The 20,856-nt window shown below is 37.3% G+C and overlaps 1 protein-coding gene across 9 annotated transcripts in view; it reads right to left on the reverse strand.

The window, feature by feature from the left end:
* Positions 1–8,757, reverse strand: part of IKZF2 (IKAROS family zinc finger 2) — a 175,762-nt gene extending 167,005 nt beyond the window's left edge. For 4 of the 9 annotated variants that reach the window (XM_067026822.1, XM_067026820.1, XM_067026821.1 and 1 more), the window contains exons 1-4: positions 7,905–8,069; positions 6,676–6,742; positions 5,087–5,135; positions 4,166–4,270 (exon numbers count right to left, since the gene is read on the reverse strand). In XM_067026822.1, coding sequence (XP_066882923.1) covers positions 4,166–4,270; positions 5,087–5,135; positions 6,676–6,678 — 157 coding nt within the window. In that variant the 5' untranslated portion in view covers positions 6,679–6,742; positions 7,905–8,069. Of the gene's footprint in view, positions 1–4,165; positions 4,271–5,086; positions 5,136–6,638; positions 6,743–7,904; positions 8,160–8,591 lie in introns of those variants that run through there. The other 5 variants (XM_067026817.1, XM_059052579.2, XM_059052578.2 and 2 more) reach the window with 5 other exon arrangements.
* Positions 8,758–20,856: the final 12,099 nt, after the last annotated feature.

The following is a 20,856-nucleotide window of genomic DNA, read 5'->3' on the forward strand; positions in this document are numbered from 1 at the left end:
AAGCGAGCTTTTATATCAAGTCCATCTGGTGTTATATTAGGGTGTGCCCTATGGAAATCCAGCGAAGGGTGACTGCCAAACTAAGCGACAGAAGACAACTCAGAAAGCTGGTGAGTCCCCAAACATTAGCTATATTTTTTAAAGTGCATTAGAGCATCTGCTTAACAAGATTATCTGTTATCATTCCACCCTCATAATAACCCTATTCTACTTCTGTAATACTATGTTTGTCACTAAAACATGGGTCAGTACTGGACATGGTGGGCAGGGCACCCTGAGATAATGACATTTTCAAGAGTTATCAATAAAGTGATCTAACTAACCCGCAAGGTAATACCAGTTTTACATCCCAATCCTGACAACTTTATTCTTCTGCTAAGGGACCTAAGAGGCCAACTGGTTTTTTCAAGCCTCCATTTCCTCACAAGAAAAACAGAAATCATACTATACTTATGCTTCACTAGGTTCTAAAAATGGAAACTAGCTAAGAAAAAAAAATGAATGTGAAGCACTCTAAAAAGAATAAACTAGATTCCCTGACCTGATTATTGGTCAGAGTCTTGTAAAACTAGAATTACTACTTCTTCCAATTCCATACATGCCACCTGGCCATCAAACTGACTGATAAATGGTATTGACTGCAAAGTTGATCCATGTAAAGGTTTTAAAGTAATAGAAACAAAGTTTATGTCACAATGTCTTTTCATGCCATTAGCTCTCTCCAAAGAAAATTTACTTATTAGCATTATAAAAGTAAATGATAATGAGAAAAATAAGATTAATGACAATTTTTTGAACCTTAAAGATCTTTCAAAATACTCAGCAGCAGGTATAGCACAGTTTGAAACCGATACTGAAGCAACTATACAAGAATTGGAAATGAGCTAACCCAGAAACATAAGGAATCACAAAGTAAGTCTCATCTGATGGGCTGAAATACAGTATGGATTATTTTTTATTGTTCTGTCTGAGTTGTCTGTCTCAGATTCTTAACTTCCAGATTCTATTTTTAAAATCACTTAACACTGTGTATTTCCAGTAGCCATCAAGGCATATACTGTCATCCCTGACACCGAAGATTGTCAGCAGACTCAATATGTACACTAATGATCTTGGGCAACAATGCCCATCTTCTTAACAAAGAGATCCTTATTCTAGAAGAAAAAGTCTAAGTTTCTCTAAGGAAATCCACTCGAAAATATAGGATGTAGTCATTACAAAATGTTAAGTTCACTAACACCTCTTACTTCTTTTTATCTTACATGCTGAATTTTAAAACCAAAGACTGTCAGGCACTGTAACATTTTTAGTTCTCTCCCAAGTCACCGATGCTCTCATCTAGCACTGTCAAATAATGATAGCTGCTGTCATTATTTTTTATACAATAGCTGGCAGCAAGTTGTACAGATACCCTTCATCTTAGAATAGTCATCGAATAACCTAAACAAATGACTATGACCTTAGAATAAAACTGACCACTTTCCTAAAGCCAAAATAAGTGGGCTATCACATGGTAGTGTTACTTTACTGCTAGAACGTCAGTTATTTCATAAAATCAAAGGCTTTATTCCTTTTATTTTTTTTCTAAACTGTTTTAAAATAACTTTTCACTTCTTACACATATACTCTTCTCCTCCTTGCTGCTATGGAACCTATCTTATTCTATCATAAAGGTTTTCACACTTACTTTCAGCTCTAATACTTTCAACCGAAACTGCAATTCTGTTTTTGGAAGTCACAGCCCTTTAGGAATATTCTTTGAAGATATTAAAAAATGTGGAAAATAAATAAGTTCTTTTCATATAATAAAGTCAGCAATGCATATATAAAGGGATTTAGGAAAACCAGTAATCTCAGACACAAGTAATTTGACGAGTCACACACGCACAAAAAATTATTCCAAGTCATAGAAAAACATCTGAGTGACCGATTGTAGGTCTCTTATTCTAATTAACAGACAAGAGTCCCTCTCTAGCACTATTTGCTTTGGCAATCTAAAATGCTGATATTCTCCTAGATCTAACAGAGAGGAAAAATGGGTATCTTCTCCATCTAACACCTAAGTGGGTAACCTAGATACTGTAAATAGAGGCTACGTAAAGGATGCAACAGACAGCTCTGAAGTGATAGCCAAAATATTTAACCTGTAACTCTTTGGAAAAGAACATGAAAACACATGCAGCTTAGCTAAAAACTGTACTAACATGGAATTGCCACAGGCTAGTAAGTTAAAAAAAAGAAACAAGAACAAAACCTCTTTACTAAACATAATTTTACTGCTGTTGGATAAGAAAAACTCAAATATCAAAAGCACAGTTCTTATTTGTCCAAACTGATCATGCCCATGCTCTGCAATGTTTATTTAAAGTAAATGAGTGAACTCCCTTTTAGAAAGGACTACTTGAAAAACCAAAATCAAATTCACAAATAAAGGAGCTAATTAACCAATTAACAAGTATTTTCCAGCTGATATTCTAGCAGTGGCTGGGGGATGACAGTCAAAGCCTGATTACCCAATATTACGTACCCCTTATATTCAATGTTTCTAAAGATAATAGCTAAATATTAAGCTAAAAGAAATTGCATACCAATCTATCTTTCCTCTTTAGGAAATTAAATGAAAATTATCTGAAAAATAAAAAATCTATCCTGCCAAGGACCTAACAACATTAAATGTTAAAATGTAAAAATTGTACTCCCTACATTGCAACAGTACTATAACTTTTACCAAGTCAATAGCCAACTAGCAGAAAAAATAAATTAATGTTACAAGATCCATTACAAGAGATTAGCACTATAATTTAATATACATTCCATCACTAACTATTAATTGTCTTCCTACATGATAAAGGAATTTCAATGACTGCTTCTAGAATGAAATCTTCCTAGGAAGTGCTTCCCATGAATAAAAATAAAGAAAACTTTTAAATAAGTAAAGTAAGTTCACATAGTTCAGTCAAAATTTCAAGTCAGTAACTAGAACCACTTCAAGTTAACGAATTGCAAAATGTATTCAATAGTATTCTATATACTCTTACTTATAATTCAGACGTCTTAACTACTTATGAAGCTAGTAGCTTCACAATAACATCAAGTTTTGAAACTGTAAGGGAAGTGGAAAGAAAATTTGTTCTCTCAGGATAATCAGAATTAACATATTAAGAATATGCTCATAATTCACTCGATTCAGTTTTCTTTAGTTATTAAATCTTCATTTAAAAAGGAAAGAAAATGCTTTTCTTTCACATGTCACCCAAATAGAAAGCTTTTAAATTAAATTATATTTACATGTAAATCAGATGGTCTTTCTGTATAAGAATATAACACATATCACAAGTATAAACACGATTTCAAATTAAGTTTAAGTAGGAGTAACAGAGCATTTGCACTTGATAACTTATGAAACATTATAATTAAGAGAAAATAAACCAAATTCTTAGCAAAGTATTTTGTCTTCTGTCACTGACAGCATGTAAGCTGCTTTTCTATTACACAAAAACAATGTTTACTATATCAATGAATGACCCTTTACCAAAAACAGTAGCCAAAACTGTCTATTCCTGCAAGCTCAAAACATCCTTCCAAATTTTCTCAATTCTTCTCTGGACAGTCTAAAACAAAATGCTTTCACTTTGTCAGAGAAATGGATGTAAATGAGTCCCACAAATTTTCAATTACATTTCACTTCCAATGCTTTGGACACGAAACTTTCCCATGTTTAAAAAAAAAAAAGGCAACTAACACTGCAATTCTACCACTGATGGATTAGCTTTCTGCCAAGGTAATAGAAAATAATTTCTTTTTCTTTATTTTACTTCGAAGAGTCCTTTGGAAATAACGTGTTTCCATATTTTTTTACCCAGCAACAAAAACAAATCTAGTCATAAACCTGGCAAGACAAAAGAATAACCAGAAAAGCCTAACATTTCTTACCTGATACAGGTAAGCACCAGCTCCCAAATGCCACCTTGGGATAGTTCAGACTAGTAAGCAGACTCATGTTTTACGATACCAAAATGAACAGGAATAAATCTGTGTTGTTCTTTCTTTAACAAAATCTATAGCAGCAGCTACACCACAATGTGAGAGGACCCTACAGACCTAACAATTCAAGTCTATCGCTAGAGAAATAGGGAAAAAAAAAAATCATAAAATGAAGACTTACTGCTTGTCATGTGACTTGGTGAGGCATGCTGTCCATTGGGTGTGCTTGAGGTGAGGTCAATTGCCATACTGGAGTGCTCCCTTTCAGGTGAAAGCTCATTGTCACCTGTTTTCACAAAATAAAATCTTTTGGTCTCTGTTCATTGTCATCTAAAATCTAATTACCAACTTTGTAATCATATATGCAGGGTATGCATATATGATTTTAACGAAATACATTTTTCCTTAAAAAGAAACTATAAGGAAATGTTATTTAGAAATACATAATAAATGAACGAAATGACAAAAAGCAACAACCAGCCCACGATTTAAAAATTACAAAATTTCATTATCACATTCATCTTAACTGTAAAATAATGGAGACTGGAGTGGAGTAGTTGATTTCTAAAGTATCTCCTAGTTGAAAAGAATGTTTTCTTTTAACATCTAATTTAATCCTTAAGCACACAGTATTTTTAATGAGCATTTCCAAAATGCTGGCTATCAGTGAGTTACATGTTTGAAAGGAGAGTTTACTAAAAAAAATGTCAACTTGAGTGAGCTAATTCTCTTTCACATTATGTGTCTGAAAAATTAGGTTACAGAGTACTAAGTATTTAGTACATGCCATATTAGTAGACATATATGTAACCCGACCTATTCTAGATTTAAAGTAAATGAAAAAAAATAAAGTAGTAAAGTGTTGATCTGCTAAGCTACTACTGATTTAAATAATATCCTTAATATAGCAGGTATATATCTATAGTTCCTTCTTATTCCACTTCAGTGCTATTTTCTCAAACTCATTTACAAGGTGAAATTGTGAACAGATAGGAGGTAAGAGTTTACAGTTCTTGATAAAAACTTCCAATTCAGAAATTACAATACAGGTAACAAACATAATTTTATTACCAATAACAGATTAATGAAAATGAATACTTACACGTTATATAGCCATCAATAGCCTCTGTTTCCATAGTCAAAGTGCAGTGCTGCAATACAAAAGATTATACCCTTAACACAATGATTCCTTTCAGTATCTGCCATTAAATGCTTAACTTATTTGAAGCTCCAAGCAGTTAGCCCATGTTGCTGCTGCTGCAACCTGTGCCCAAGAAACATACTACAGTGTACTGTATGTGCTCATTTGCAAGTCACTGAACTCTTTCTGCAAATGATCTGATTCCTGCTGGAGATAGGATAGGAAAGATAAGTGTGCTATGAGATGGGCTGCAGCAAGAAATGAATGACTCTTTTAATCAGAATTTACTCGGTTTAGAGAAAAAAATAGGAAGGGGGGTACACCTCCAAAGTGCCAGCTTTAACTGGGATTGAAGTATTTTACCATTCACTACTTCCTACAATCAAGCTGCAGTTTGAGGACTTCCCGAGTATACAGATAGCTCTATTCACAATTGTTGCAAGTTGGTTCATCATGTTCTAATAGGGAGGGGGGGGGAGGACAAACAAACAGAAGAAATACAAAACAAAACAAAAAAACTTCGTGCCCAAGTATGTCTCGAAGGTTTCTGCAGCAGTTACCCAACTGCCAGGCTTGTATTGACATTTTAGCCAACCCCAAGTTCTGTGTAAGCACCTGTTCAATGTAACCTTAATTTCCTGCCAGACCATGGTTGGATACCACGCCGAGCCTACTTAATACACTCCAATTTTGAAAAATTCATACACTTTTTGAAGAGGGGAAGGAGATCACTTTTTCAAAGTTTGGGGAATTATTTTCGTGCACCAATGACACAAAACAAGAACTTAACTCTCAGAAACAAAAGTAAATTGTATGAGATGACACCCCCTAGCTTTGATTTCACATAACGAAAAAAGATCGATAAGCTAACTGTATTCTCTGAGGAAAAAAGTTTAAAGAAATGACATGTCCTGAGAAGATTTTTACTTATTTTTTTTTTCCTTTGGCCCTGGTCCTTTTTGCCTTTAGTTTCAAAACTCTCACTGCACCAGCAGCTAAATTATTCACAATGAGCCATTTCTGTATTGATCGCCAAGTATATTTAGCCCTGGCTCCTGGAATTTCTCCATTACTTACTGGAAAACAGGCAGCTTCACTTCTTGTCTCCAAAACCACTTCCCTTCTCCCTCCCCTCCCCTTCTTCACCACCACCCTCCCTACCCCCCCCAAAAAAAAACTTTTCTTTCTTCCTTTATGGAATAATCAGATCAAATTCCCAACTCAGTCACTACATAGCACTTAAATTTCAACCTGCTGTACTGTTATCAAATTCTTTCAAATTATGATTACATAAGGCTTTAAAGAGAGGCATCCGTAAAGTTTAAAGGGGAGCAATTTCTTCGGATATTTTACAAATGAGCTTATCTCTTTAAAAATGTACACATTTAACACACACATATTAAGAAAGAAACGTCAGGGAGAAGCGAAAGAAGTCTGCCCCATCAATGAAATGGTTATTAACCCTCAGAGAATGAAAGAAAGAAAAGGAGAAAGAGAAACGAAATGTACATACAAAAGAAATTGTCCTTTGATTAAAAAAGATTCATCACCATTTCCAGCTCTGTCGGGAGATCTCAGCTTCTTCTAACCCCTCAAAGAGGAGGTGACAATGTCGGGCTGAAGATAAACGGAGAGAGAAAGAAAGAAGTTTTTTGTGTTTCCCCCTTCTCTTTCCCTCCCTTGCCCCTTCCAAGCCAAGCCCCCTGCAGAGTTCAAGGCAAGGAGGAAGGAAAAGCACTTTACAGGTGGGTCATTCCGAGCCCAAATCCGGCAAACAGATCGGCTGATAAACAAAACCAAGAAATGAGAGAGAAGGAACACCCCCCTTCTCCTCCTCCTCCTCCTCCTTCTACCCCTCCCCCTCGTCCCTTTGGGATGGTCTAGTAGGAAAAGTCACTCAGGAATGGCACCACGTACTTTCAGGAAAGAGGAAAAAAAAGAGAGAGAGGTCAGTCAGTGCTACAGCAATGCGATTAACAAGAAGAGAAAAAACTTGATCCACCGGTTCCTTAAGAATCGACCAAAAGCTAAGACAAGAAAACTGAAAGAAAAGGCGGGGGGTGAGGGGGTGTGGGGGGTGTGGAGGGGTGTCGAGAGGGGAGGGACAGTCAGGGAGAACCCAGCAAAGAACCTAGGCCAACTTCACAGGGCTGCTTTTCGCCCTTGGCAAAAAAATGATAATAATAATAAATTAAATCTTAATTCCATGTCTTTTGCCCATACCAGAACCTGTCAAAGTGATTTAACGGCTGCCTTTTTACATGTCATACCAGGTTGTTGTTGTTTAATTCCAACAGGATCTGGATATTACCTTCTATCTGGACAGCTGTAATTTATTCCAGGCTACCCAACCTTTCTTGGAATTCAAGTTAAAACAAAGCAAAACAAGTCCAAATCCATGACAGCTATAGAGATGAGAACTGATTAATCGATTAACATCCCAGAAACAGATTACAAGGAGGGGACGATAAATTAAGGCAGAAGACATCATCTTCAACCCGATTCCCTAAGCGTCCTTTACAGAAATCATTACCCTAATCATAACCACAATCCATCCCTCCCAGAGAAAAATATCTATAGTATTATTATTATTACTGGTTAATAGCAACAAGTCATTTGATCACATAACAGTGCAAAACGAGATACTATATAATTACACTTAACTTTGAAAACACTCCCCCCCTTTGCAAATCAGATACACATATTTATATATAACCTATGAATCAGAAGACAAAACAAGAGCTGTTCTTCACCACGCAAAAGGCAAGCGGAGATTTACCTCAGCAGTGCATGCAGTAAAATAATCCCATCACCCTTTTGTTTGTGTTTACTGTTAGTGTGTCCTCTCTCTTTCTTTCTTTCCTGTGCCTAACGTGTGTTTGTGCACTGCAGTTGGTGGTGGAAACTAAGGCAGTGGATCTGTAGCTAAGGGTAATCCTGTTTTTACTTCCTCCATCTTCAGCGAGGAGCAGGGTTAGCCCGGGACAGCTGGTCAAACCCCGAGAAACCGATCCGCCGGAGCCCGAGCACATCTCCCCTGCCGGCCGGGCTCGCGCAGACGCCCGCGGGCGGAGGGCGGGCTGGCGGCGGCGGCGGACGGCGGGCGGCGGGGCCCGGGGCGCGGGCGGGAGGACGTGCGTGCGCGCGCGCGTGTGCGGGCCCTGGTCTCCTGTGCGTGTGTGCGTGTGTGTGTGTGTGCGTATGTGTGTGCGCGCGGGCTGGCAAAGGCGCGTGTGCGCGTCTCTGCGCGCTGCGCCGCTCGGCGCGCTCGGCAATCGATTACAGGACAAGTGCTGCCCCGGCGGCTCTGCGACGCGCGCCCTCCCTCGCGCCCACCCGCGCCGCCCCTGACCCGGTGCCCCCAGACGGCGGACCCCGCCCCCAAAGGGGGGGTTACCAGGTAACCCGCTTCCAAGAGTGCTCCTGCAGCCCCCATCCACTCCCCGCGAGTCGTAGTAAATCTCACGTTTTCTGCCGGCTCGGAAGGAAGAATTGCAACGGCGAGGGGAGGTTCATTTCGGCCTCGAGAAGTTTTCTTTCAAACTGGGATTTGTGGTGAGGCCGGACGAAGGGAGCGGGACCGCGATCCAGGCACGCGACGCGGAGCTTTGGGATCGGCGTCCTGGCCGGAGTCTGGGTGTGCGCGTGGACCCACCCACTCAGCTTCGCAATAAACTGTGCTTTGCGATTTCAGAAAACGGCCCCCGATAGACCAGGACACGAATCAGCAGAGAGGGGTCCTGGGGAATGGATTGAGAAGGAAAGTCAGGTCTGAAATGAAGCTCAACTATTACTATTTTGAAAGTGCTTTACAGTGCAAGTTTAAAATTAGAGTGTCTACTTGTTTTTTCTCCACCGGGCACGTGGCACATCCACCAAAAGTCAAAGGAACGGGGGAGGGTCCAAAAAGTTATTAGGAGTAAAGTGTTGTCCATCGATATCATCAGTTATAGCACAGCTTTTGTATTTGGGAAGAACTTATGTGGATGTCATGAGAAAAACAAATGCACGTTCTTTCTACAAACAGTTGCATTTAGCATCTTTCTTGACCACATTTGCAAAAAGAGGGAATAGAGACTTCTATAATTAAAGGGAAAAGGAAAGGAGCTGAAAATACTTCACTGTGTAGTCTGGGTGGCTTAAGTTTGAAAACACATGAAATTATCAGGACTGCCAAACAGCATTTCTGAGAAACCATATCACAGATTGTGAAGAAAATCAATGCTGAAAGAGTAGGAGCAGGCACTGTACCCCTACTCCTTTCAAGAATCCCAGAAATAGTTGCTGAGGAAAGAGAAATAATACGTTGACAATAAAATCATCACCTATATCTTAAGCATCACTCTGTATATCTGGGAAATTTGGGATAATGTCTTTAGATTTGGGGCCTGGGGAGGAATTTATTCACACTAATAGACACTAAATCATGAACATCGTATGACTTGTATAATCCTGTATTTAAATTTTTTAATGAATTACCTTTTAAGGGTTTACTTCTTATGTTGGATTTATTAAACAACAGTTGTACCAATAGGTTTGTTTTTTAAATTTTGGAAAATGATAGTTGGTGCCGTGCTGCAGACAAGATTAACCAACTTTCATTGGAGAGCAAATCATTTGGGCTCAGGCTAGCAACAACTTTATGACGATTTTAAGAACACCTGTGAGTTATACGTTGGTAAAGCAGGGGTTGTTTTTTAACCTGTCAATTATCCAAATAAAAGTAATTTTCCTAAAGTCATATTTGGGAAAGACCAAACATAGAACTCCACAAATCATTCTAATCATCCCAATAGATAGCAAAGATTTTAATCTTAAATTACCACAGAAAATTGTAATGTTCATAATATATAATTTCCCAGTATACAAAGGGTAACATACCTTCTCTAAATTGCCATAAATCCCCCCTAAAAACTAAGCCAAAGTGTTTAAGTATCTGCAAAGTTATGGAGGTTCTTAGAAAAGATGAATTAAAACATATTCAAAATTAAGATGAAGTATCTGGATAGTTTAAGCTATTTAATTCTTTAGTAGAAGTGGATCCATTGTGAAGTCTTAAGGAATCATCCTCAAGTTCCCTAAAGCTAGCACAGTTGATACAGTCTTTGCCCCTGGCTGATTAGAGCTTAATTTAGCTCCCTTGAAAGCCTATCCTTTTCATGAGTTATTTTCATTGGCTCCCTAATCACCAAAGGTACACTCTCTCCCTCTAGTGGCTAAGTGTTCAGACACTTGACATTTGGTGGCCCTGTCTCCCCCCAAATGGGGGACTTGGGCAGGAAGCAATGGCGCCCAGATTTTAGAATGGCAAAGATCTCATGACCACTTGTGAGAATTAGACCATTTGGGGAAACTTTACCCTCTTCTTAACATGCTACGTTCCTTTCTAATTTGCAGATCATGGTATACCCAATTTACCCCAAAGAAGTCAAGATTATGTTTACTTATAAAAGACTAGGGGTTCTATTTCATCCTCTGTGGTCAAATAATCCTGGCTCTGAAACTCACAATTCCACTTTGGGGAAGGAACCTTTGTATTAACTGTAGAAATTCACTTTGCTAACAGTTTTTCTCAACAGTATTTTTATAGTGGTCAGAGCATATCTGTACTTCCAGCCTTTGCCATAACTGTCCACACTTTTATAGTTACACTATGCATAAAAAATATATCCTCAGCAAGTGCAGTAGCATATCCTTTGGCTACTATATGCAGTTGGAGAGTTAAATTTTCACTTTGGGGGCTGGGTGAGGAGGCAGGGAGAAAACATACCCCAGCCCCACCATTTGTCATATCACTGGTTCTTCCTCCCCCTTTCTGTCCCATCCTACAGAAACCGTTCCCTCCCAGCACCAACCCCAACCTTAGCCCTTGCACATTTCCTTCATTACGCAGTGTGTAAATATGTTATTCATTTGTTGAGTTTTTAAAAGAAAGTCTGTCTCCCTCATTAGAATGTCATCTTTTTTAAGGACAGAGATTATGTCTGTCCTGCTAACTGTTGTTTTCTCAGAACTAGCACAGTATTTGGCAGGAGTTGGTACTCAGTAAACATTTTAACTGAATAGAGTAATATGCAGCAAGTCCCATGCTCACCTAGCTTCCATGTGTCAAAACTATTTTCCAGGGCCAAAAAGCATAGGACATCCAAGATATACTCTAATTCCTTAAAGAACTTGGTCAAATCTTGGCTCATAAGTCATGTTACAAATAACCTTAACAGGTCAACTCTGTCTTATGATCCACGTGAAGAACATGAATGCCTTGGTAGATAATATAAAGTTTTATAAGTATGAATAGTAAAAGTGGGTAAAATAATTTTGAGTAAAATACATTTATGTGACCCCTCTGTTTCATAAACAGATTATTTCATGTTAATACCTGATAGTTCATGAACTAGACTATCAAAGAATGCAACAGATTTAATTCTATAACTACTAAGTGCAAATAACAAAAGAACATTTTTAAAAGGCAGTGTAGCTAAAAGATACATTATAAGGTATTAGTCTTGTTTTCTTTGGATACTTTATCTGTTTTAAATTTAAAAGCCCTAGTACCCTTTAAAAGAATTTGAATAAAATTTCCTTTTTTTTTATTCAAGCAATTTTATGTTTTTAAGTTTGGGTTTTGTTTTTAGCAGAGGCTAGGAAGAGACAGTTTGTAACATTGCAGTACTTTCCTACTATCAAAGAAGAAATTTTTGGAAACTGATTATATACTTATTTTTTTATTTAGATGGGCTTTATTGTGCTAGATATAGAACATAATCAACCAGAGTAGGTGCCCTAAAATAACTTGAATCCCTGAAAAAGTTAAGTTTACCAAGCACACATAGGCACAGTGTTTTAAAACTGATTACTTGTTTTATTTTTGTCAGGTGGTGGTGTTCTCTTTGAAGTGGTGTTCTCTTTTTAAGCAGGATATGGAACAATGGTCTCACTTTCTCCTGTCGACCTAGATTGGCACTATGAAGAAGCAAGGAAGTCATAAATGTAACCATAGTTTCAAAGAAAGCACTCTAAGATACCCCATCCATTTCATAAGTAAGGTGTATTAATACCTCCTAACTATGCCTCCGTGACTACATTGATAGTCTGGGGTCTGTCCAGCTGGCATTTGAGTCCCACGTGGTAGGGGTCTTCTCATTCCATCCACCTTGAACAATAATAGTTTCTTTTAACAGTTCTTAAGAGTGTCACTTTGCAATTATATAAGGCTCTTGTGCAAATACCCATGTCCCTAGAAAAGGTAACATTATGACTTAAATTCACACTTTGAAAGAATAATATCACATTTCTTCTAGAAAGCACATTTTGATATAGAGCAGATGATAAGCTATCTCTATCCCAAATGAGAATTATAAGTTGTGGGAGTTAGACCAAAGGGTGAGGACTAGAGAGATTTCTGGGAAAAAAATGAAAGCACATATTTTTAAAGATGTCAATGAAATCTTTCACAGTTGCTTTAAAATGAAGATGTGTTCAGCATTTGAGGAAATGAGTGCCATTAGTGCAAAAATGAAGGAACTCTGAGTTGGGTCAAGTGCAGATAGATGATGCTCGAAAAACAACTCTGAAAGGCATGGGGAAGAAGATTCTTCTAGGAAATCCTGAAATCATCAAACACAAAAAGTATAATGAGGTTATTGGAAAGTGTTAGTACAAGAAAAAAAAAGATGATTCAAATTTTGAAGACACAGCTCACAAATAGAGGATAACAGTAAAAGGAGAACACATCTGGTGAGCATTAATTTAGGTACAGAATAATAAACACTCTCTGGGAGTAGAAGGAAAATCAAAAGTGATCATTTGACTTTGGAATTGGGAGGTGAACATAGGGCCAACTAGCTTAAAGATCTATAACACCGATGGTTTGATTCTACTGGAGATATCCATAGTCTAAATCAGAGTGATGGCAGGTTGCATCTCATGAGAAGTATTTAGTAGACCAGTGCCAACAGGTATGTGATCCTGATTTTTTTTAAACCTGTGATAAGCTCATGGAATTACCCAGTGTTTGTGAGAAGACTCAACTCTTTGTAAACCAAAATTCGTTCACAGTCCAGCAAAGTCTAATCACATATTTAAACAATCCTATATAGACTGAAGAAAATAGAACTCATTAACAACAGAAAGCGAAGGAAAGAATCCAGGGATTCAACTTTCCTCCTTTTTTATAGCCAGATGGTGGCAACCTAGGGAATTAAAAGCCATACAGGGATAGAAATGGGGAGCCCTTTTCTGCTTGATGACTCTGAAAGAGGGCATGAGGTGTGGAAGGAGGGAAATGAATCAAAGAAAGGTCATTTTCAGGTAGTCAAGTCAAAGGTCAACTCTCCTAATTTTCATGACTTGTGATTTAAAGAAAGGTTAGCTTAAAATAGAGGTTAGGGGCTTCCCTGGTGGTGCAGTGGTTGAGGGTCCGCCTGCCGATGCAGGGGACACGGGTTCGTGCCCCGGTCCGGGAAGATCCCACATGCCCCGGAGCGGCTAGGCCCGTGAGCCATGGCCGCTGAGCCTGCGCGTCCGGAGCCCGTGCTCCGCAGCGGGAGAGGCCACAACAGTGAGAGGCCCGTGTACTGCAAAAAAATAATAATAAATAAATTAAAAAATAGAGGTTAGTTTGGCATTCTGAGCTGTACCAAGACATGATATATGAAGATGAGAATAACACCAACAGTATCTCTCCCCCAGCAGCTATGTTCAAGCTTCATAAAGGTACTGAAAACTTGACATCATGGAGAGGTACTGGACACTTAGTAGACTAAGGATATCATCAAAAGTCCTATAAACCATATTCCAGAAACTGCTTAATTGGAAGACTGTCTTTCAAGTGTACTCTTTTTGAGAAGTAAATCCTCATGCATAATCTACAGCACTTTAATTTTTTTATTATAAATGCTTTTATTTATATTCTACCTTGTTCTAGACTGGTTTAAGTTACCTTATAAGGATATGTATTTACATTTATATAATTACTATATATAGTATTAAATTACATTTACACATATGGTATTAAATTAAATTTAGAGGTACAAGAAGAAAGCAAAACATAAATGAAAACATGAAATGAGAATAGTACTAAAACTACATATCATGATTCCCACCTAAACATTTCTTTAAGTCAGGCCACAAAATTTGTAGCTTTATAGCAGCCAACCCAAAAACAAAACAAAACAAAGCAAACAAGTAAACCCTATTCAGGTACATTCTCCACAGCACCCATAAGATAAAAACTGAGCAATTATTCAACAGCAATACAATTCTTTTACGTTCTAATAAAAAGAATACTGTGTAATGTAATACAGCACTTTAGATTGATGATACAACTAATTTGAACAAAGTTGAGATATTGGTGGGATTAGGAAAGCCGTATGTACTGTTATTATCATCACTATACACATTTATTTTATGTCAGGCATCATAACCCGCACAGTCATTTTTAAAGAGAGGTAATATTAGCCCCATCTTTCACATGAAGAAATTGAAGCTTGGAGACATTATTATCTAGTCCAGAGTCCCACAATGTCAGAGCTGGATTTAAAGATGTGTTTTAAGTTATAGAAACCCTATGGTAATTACCACTAAGCTATACTGTCTCCTTAATAACCAAATATGTTTATCAATCATACAAGCCTGTTGCTGTAGTTAAATCCAGCCCTTTTAGTAACATACTGTCTGATATTGAAACACTTGAAAGGAAAACCGAATGTCCACAGTGTTCTTAGGAGGTTATTCAAATGTGGTATCAGCATAGGAGTCTACCAAATCCAGCGCCTATTTGTGTGTGAAACTCAACCTATTGGACATCTAATACTTTAACATCAGATATTCATCTGTACCTACCTTCAGCCCTTCTGAACAAGCGAAGGACAAGAGAACCACTGAAGGTGAATTAAAAGATAACTACCCTCTAAAGAATTAAGTAAAGAGATATAGACAAAAACTTTAAATTCTGGATCACCAAGCATATTTGCACATTTTGTTTCAAAGGGGATCATTTCCGATGTATTGCTCTAAGAAACATAAGCGTCAAACTCCTCCCTTTCATAGACTTTTGTACTTCACCTATATGTGCAAAGAATGAATGACTGACTTTCTGTTGTAAACATTGTGATTTTAAATAGTTACGGTATTCTTAAATGACATTTTGAATTTCAAGAAACAGGTTTTATTTTAGCAGAGAGCAGCTCTCAGTTTATAGTAAAGGTCAGTTTGGACATTTTGCTAGGACCCATTAAGTGAAGCCTGTGAGATTAGAATTTTTATCTCAGTTTTAATTTACAAATACAGTGAATATTGGAGTAAACGAATAAAACTATACTATTTTATTTAGTTTTTTCCATCCCAGTTTGCTAATAGGTGTAGAAGTTGCATATTTGTTCTCTCAATAGCAGAGGTGGTTTTTTTTTCCAAAAAAAAAAAAAAAAGAAATAATACTTTTATTGGGGGAAATTTGCTTTAGGGCATTTTGAATAACCTGCTCTAATCCAGCAGAGCTTCTGCAAACATTATGGAATAGCCAACAAATGAGATGAACAAGGGGTCTGGTATATCCATAATACATTCTTAAAAATAATTTAACATTTCCGAATATTTATTTTAGAGAATGAATGCTTAACAGAAAACTAGTTAAATATTTAAACAGGAATCATCTTTCTTCACAATGTAATATGAATTAGAGAGGGGTACCCTACTCTCAAGTCTTTGGGAATATTGCCTTCAGAGATCATTCCTGATGTGGAGGTGAACACTGCAGGCTCTGAGACCTGGTACCATTAGGCTGATTAGCATACACAGAACCCTTGATCAATTCCAAACCCAACATTAGCAACTTTGTAATATTTTCACCCTCCATGTCATTTTTTTTGTGGGGAAGGAATAGACATGGCAATTATGTTTTTGTTTACAAATAAATGATGTTTTGGGGATTTGTATATCCATGTCTTATGAGTTTAGACATTTTCAGTTATTTTTTCTAAGAATAATAGTGCACCTATGAATTTGAATTTCTGCAATCCCCACGGCTAAAGGCCAAACCCTGAAGAGTGAAGCTCCCTAAGGTCTTGTTATTGTGCACATGACCCTTATCCTCTAACCAGACTTCTCTCCTGACCCTTCAGAATATTATGGACTCACCCCTTTGCCTGCTTTAGGACCTCAGTGGATATTTAGCCTCAAACAGGCCAGCTTGCTTATGGACATTCATGAGGGACAGCAGCATTTTTGAGATAAGCTGTCTAAATGGAACCATCCAGAGATCTGAGAGGGAAACCAGGAGACCTAAGAAAGAGAGAGAATGAAATTAACCACAACGAATGCTGCCTGTAGTGATGACAATAAAAAACAGATCAGCATTGAGAGAATAAGAAGTGAGGGAGGAGAGGCTGTGAGTATGGAGCAAAAATGTCCATGAGTTTGGCTATAAAAGGAAAGGCAGAGGCTAGTAGCTTGAGGAGGATGCGGAGATGAGGGAAGTTTTGTTTTGTTTTGTTTTGTTCTTTATGTAAGACTTAGGCATTCCTCAATGCTGATGAGAAACTGTCAATAGCAATTTAGAGACCGAAGATAGAAGCAAACTGGAGAAGTGAGGTCCCTGAGGGGATAGGAAAAAAATATCTAGAGCACAAGTGAAATAATTAGCTCCAGAGAGGAAAAAGATAACCCCTTGTACTTAAGAGAAGCAAGAAAGGATGGATGCAGATGCAAGTAAGTTGGTTAGTTGACATGACGGGGAGTTGGGGAGGGTTTGAAGAAGATATCAATGCTATTTACTGAGAGTGAAAGAAAAAGTAACTGGGTTCAAAGTTTAAAAAGAGTGAATAAGCTTGAAATAGTTGCTATGAAGGCTATGGGAGAGGCTAACTAAAAAAGTATGGAAAATTGAAGGGCAGAATAGAGGAACCAGTTGAGGCAGGTGACCACAAATAAGCCAGCAGTATGTTCCATGCTGTAACTATAGCTGGGCTCACAGCCCAGGTATAATATGGAAACAAAATGAACCACAGACGTATCCAGGGTAGAAATTTCACCAAGTAGGGAGCTGGAAGACACTGGATCAAAGAAGTTGAATTTAATTAAAAGAAACAGATTGAAGCAATGAATGATTGAGTAAGCTATACAGAGAAGGATACTCATAGATTGGGTAATGACCAATAGGGCAAAGCAGAGTGATACATGGACCTAGGATTCCAGTGGGGTTGAATAACTTGTCTAAGAGGGAATACTGAGTGAGACGTATATAAGTACAGAGGACTGTGAAGAGAAATCTGATATCTCTGATGGAGAACAAGATACCAGGATCCAGACTGGAGGTTGAGAAGTCCTGGACTTTAGGGATTGGATTATCAGAAAAGTGATAGGATAATCAGGAGATTATCTTGGGTTTGGGGAGAAGAGAGGAGGATACTGAACTAGGTGCTGAAGTCTTCGAAGACTGAGTCCCTGAGAGGCGGCTGATGAATAACAACAAAAAGGAAAGGCAGTGAAGAGGTAGCAGGAAAGAAGGAGCATCAGAGGAAATGCAGTTTCATACAGAAGTGTAAATATTCTTTAAAAATGGCTTTGGATTGTATGGAGGATGCTGACCCCATTTTCTAATCCTGACCTAGGTAGATAATAGGAAAATGAGTGGCCTTCACTTGAGAGGACTATGGTTAGAGTGACCATATCATCTGGTTTGCCAATAACAACCCTAATTTACACCTGTGGTCCTGACACAATTATTAATAGTGCCATCTTTTACTCTTAAAAGTGTCCTGGTTTCTATGTTAAGTAGCACGTTCAGCCTGCCTTAAAGAGGAGTAGTGGCCCCAAGGAAAAGCTCTTTCATTTAGGAAATAAATTATTTTTAAATAAGTGAGAAAATATAGTATGGATTTGCTTATTTGTTTGCTTTTTGTTTTGTTTTGCTTGAGAGAAGAGTTCCAAGGACCATAATAAGAAAGGTTTGGGAGGGGATGGGACAGTGAGATATTGAATCAGAGGACAGGAGATACCAAGTAGTATTTGAACTGAGAATACAAAAGAGGAGTTGATCACAGGAGCTCTCATCTCCATTTAAATTTTCTCATCCACTTTCTGACTCCTTTAATCAGGAGTCACATGGACAATCAGGCCTTCAGAAGTTAAATATGCCTATTATTTATATCTTTACTTTGTGGCCAGAGATTGTAGCAGTTATTGTATTACAAGATGAAAGATTGGAGTAATAGGCCTTTAGGAACATTTAACATTGTGCAAGTTTCCTACAGATTATTGCCATAAGATGGCTCTTAATTGGGATGATAGCTCCTGACAATTGCTTCCCCTTGCACTTACATTTTGAGCATTCTTTCCTCTGAACTTTGACAGATTCAGCTTTCTCTCTGCCAACTGAACTCCATTACTTCCTTCAAAATCAGGGTAAGAAAAGAAGGCAGCTTACGGTCTCTGGAACATATGAAGCCTGGTTTATTCATCAAAGTCACTAGATTTCGTCAAGGACTATACACTGAGAGCTGATGGAGAAAGAGTTAGAGAACTTAGATCAGATGACAATACCAAAAAGCAAATAGAAATTAACAACCTTGCTAAAAGCAAAATATTCTGATGTCTCTAGTCATAGCCATAGGCTAAAATGCACCTTCAAAGACTAATGTAAGGTGTAACTAAAATAGAATTGAAGATTCTTTTTTTTTAAAAAAGGAAATGGTCCCACTTTCACTAAACACAGAAATCCCCATTACAGAATCTTCATAGGAGACCTTTAAGTCAATGTGGTCATTTGCATTTAAGTCTACAAGTAATATATGGTAATACAACTGATGCATAAAGATTGTCAATGTAGCTTATTGAAATATAGATAAAGCTATTTCCCTGAGCTGTAGACATTCTTCAATGGTCATGATAAATAAATATGTAAGTTAAAATGAGTGGTTTTTTTTTCATTTTCTAAAAATATTCATTCCAATTTACAAATAGACTCTCCATAGGAATCCTTAAAGTAGAAAGCTTACAGCATTGATTTAAAATATGAATCATTTATTTAAGTCTATGCACAGTTTTTCAGAATTACCTCATGTTAAGAAATCAGTCTCACTGTCTAAAACTGTAATTCACAAACTTTTTTTCTGTTTCTAAGCAATCCACACATTTAATATATTCCTATTTAGTTACATCTTTTCATTGTGTAAGAAAACTCTAAGCTGTACCCACCCCACCCCCTTAGCTTCCCACTCCATTCTAGAGGAATATCAGAGTATTGGAAGTGTTGTAGCAGGTTGAAAAATATTTCCTATAACAGTGTCTTTCAGATGTCAGGTTGTAACCTATTAGTGGGCCGTATATTTAGAGTGTTATATCCAGCAATTTTTAAAAAATGAAATAGAGTAGAATAGAGTAACCAAAGCTGCTTCTAGTGCTACTGAAAGAATGAATGCTTTGAAAAGGCCAAAATTAACTAAATATGTGTGCTTTTCTCATTAAATACTAAAAGCAGTTAAGGTGACTGGTTTCAGGTGAAATTTCAGTTTCGTTTAGCCGCACCTTATCTTAAAAGATTCATAGTAGCCACCGCTGGTCTTCTATAGTTTTTTGTTTTATCAATTGGAAAACAGTTCTGTTCAAGACTGATTTCTGGTTACTGTTAGAAGTTGATTATTGATTGATCCCCCAATACTTGCTAAAAGAATTTGAACTCAAAGTAAATCCAGAGAACAATAAGATGAAAACCTATATATAATATAAAAGAAATCAAAGGGGAAAGAAAAAGTATCAAGAAATGCTGGTTCCAAAATGCTGCAATTGAACACAAAGCTTACTTCTGAATTCATGGTAATCAGGCAAAAGAGTAAACACACTATAGGTTACATAGCCCTAATTATCTAGGAAGCTGTAAGATCATCAGCCCAAACACACAGAATTTCCCAGCTCAGAGCCCCAAAATGAATTTGACCCAGCTGATGCCAACAAAAGTGCCATTGGTGGTACGGTGATCAAGAAGGCCTAGGGTCAAATCCCAACTCTGTCACTTACTGTGTTACTTAACAGTTGGACATGTTTCTTAGTCTCTATTTCCTCATCTGTTAAAAGTGGATAGTAATAATATAACTTAACTCTTGTTTTTTTTTTAAATAAGGATTAAATGAGGTAATATTTGTAAATGATCAAATCAAGGCTGAGACTGGCTCTGCTACCTGGTAAGGGTTATATCATGTTTCTTTACTTAATTAAGCAAGCAAATATTCTTAATGGCAGTTTTGCAAAGGACATTCTTAAATCAGTGTGATTGCAGTTAGTGCAGTTCATTATTGTAGCGATATGAAAGCCATTGCTTTATACCTTATGTTTCTGTTGATTTCCTTCCCAATATTTTTATTTTTCAATTTTCTTTTAAAGAAAAAACAGAAAAAATAAACATATTCTATGCCACATGGGTCAGAATACCCATATCTCATGCTTCTTCTTCAAAACATCATCTTCCTAATAAAATGTCTGGTTCAGATTTTTTTGTGCAGACCTCAGTCAACTGAAAATTAGACCATCTGTGTCATTGTGTAGAAAAACCTCACCTAGCAACAAACAGCTAAACTCACCCATACTCATGTCAGGAATGACAAGTTTACAATTTGCAAATTATCTCTTGCAAAGACTAAAAACTGTCCAGTTTTTTATTCATTTTCCCTTGTTGGGGAGTCTTTCAAATGAAAAATTTTGACTTAAGCATTTTTAATGAAATCAAAGTTACAAAAAAA

This window comes from Kogia breviceps, chromosome 2, assembly GCF_026419965.1.
Source record: "Kogia breviceps isolate mKogBre1 chromosome 2, mKogBre1 haplotype 1, whole genome shotgun sequence".
NCBI lineage: Eukaryota > Metazoa > Chordata > Mammalia > Artiodactyla > Physeteridae > Kogia > Kogia breviceps.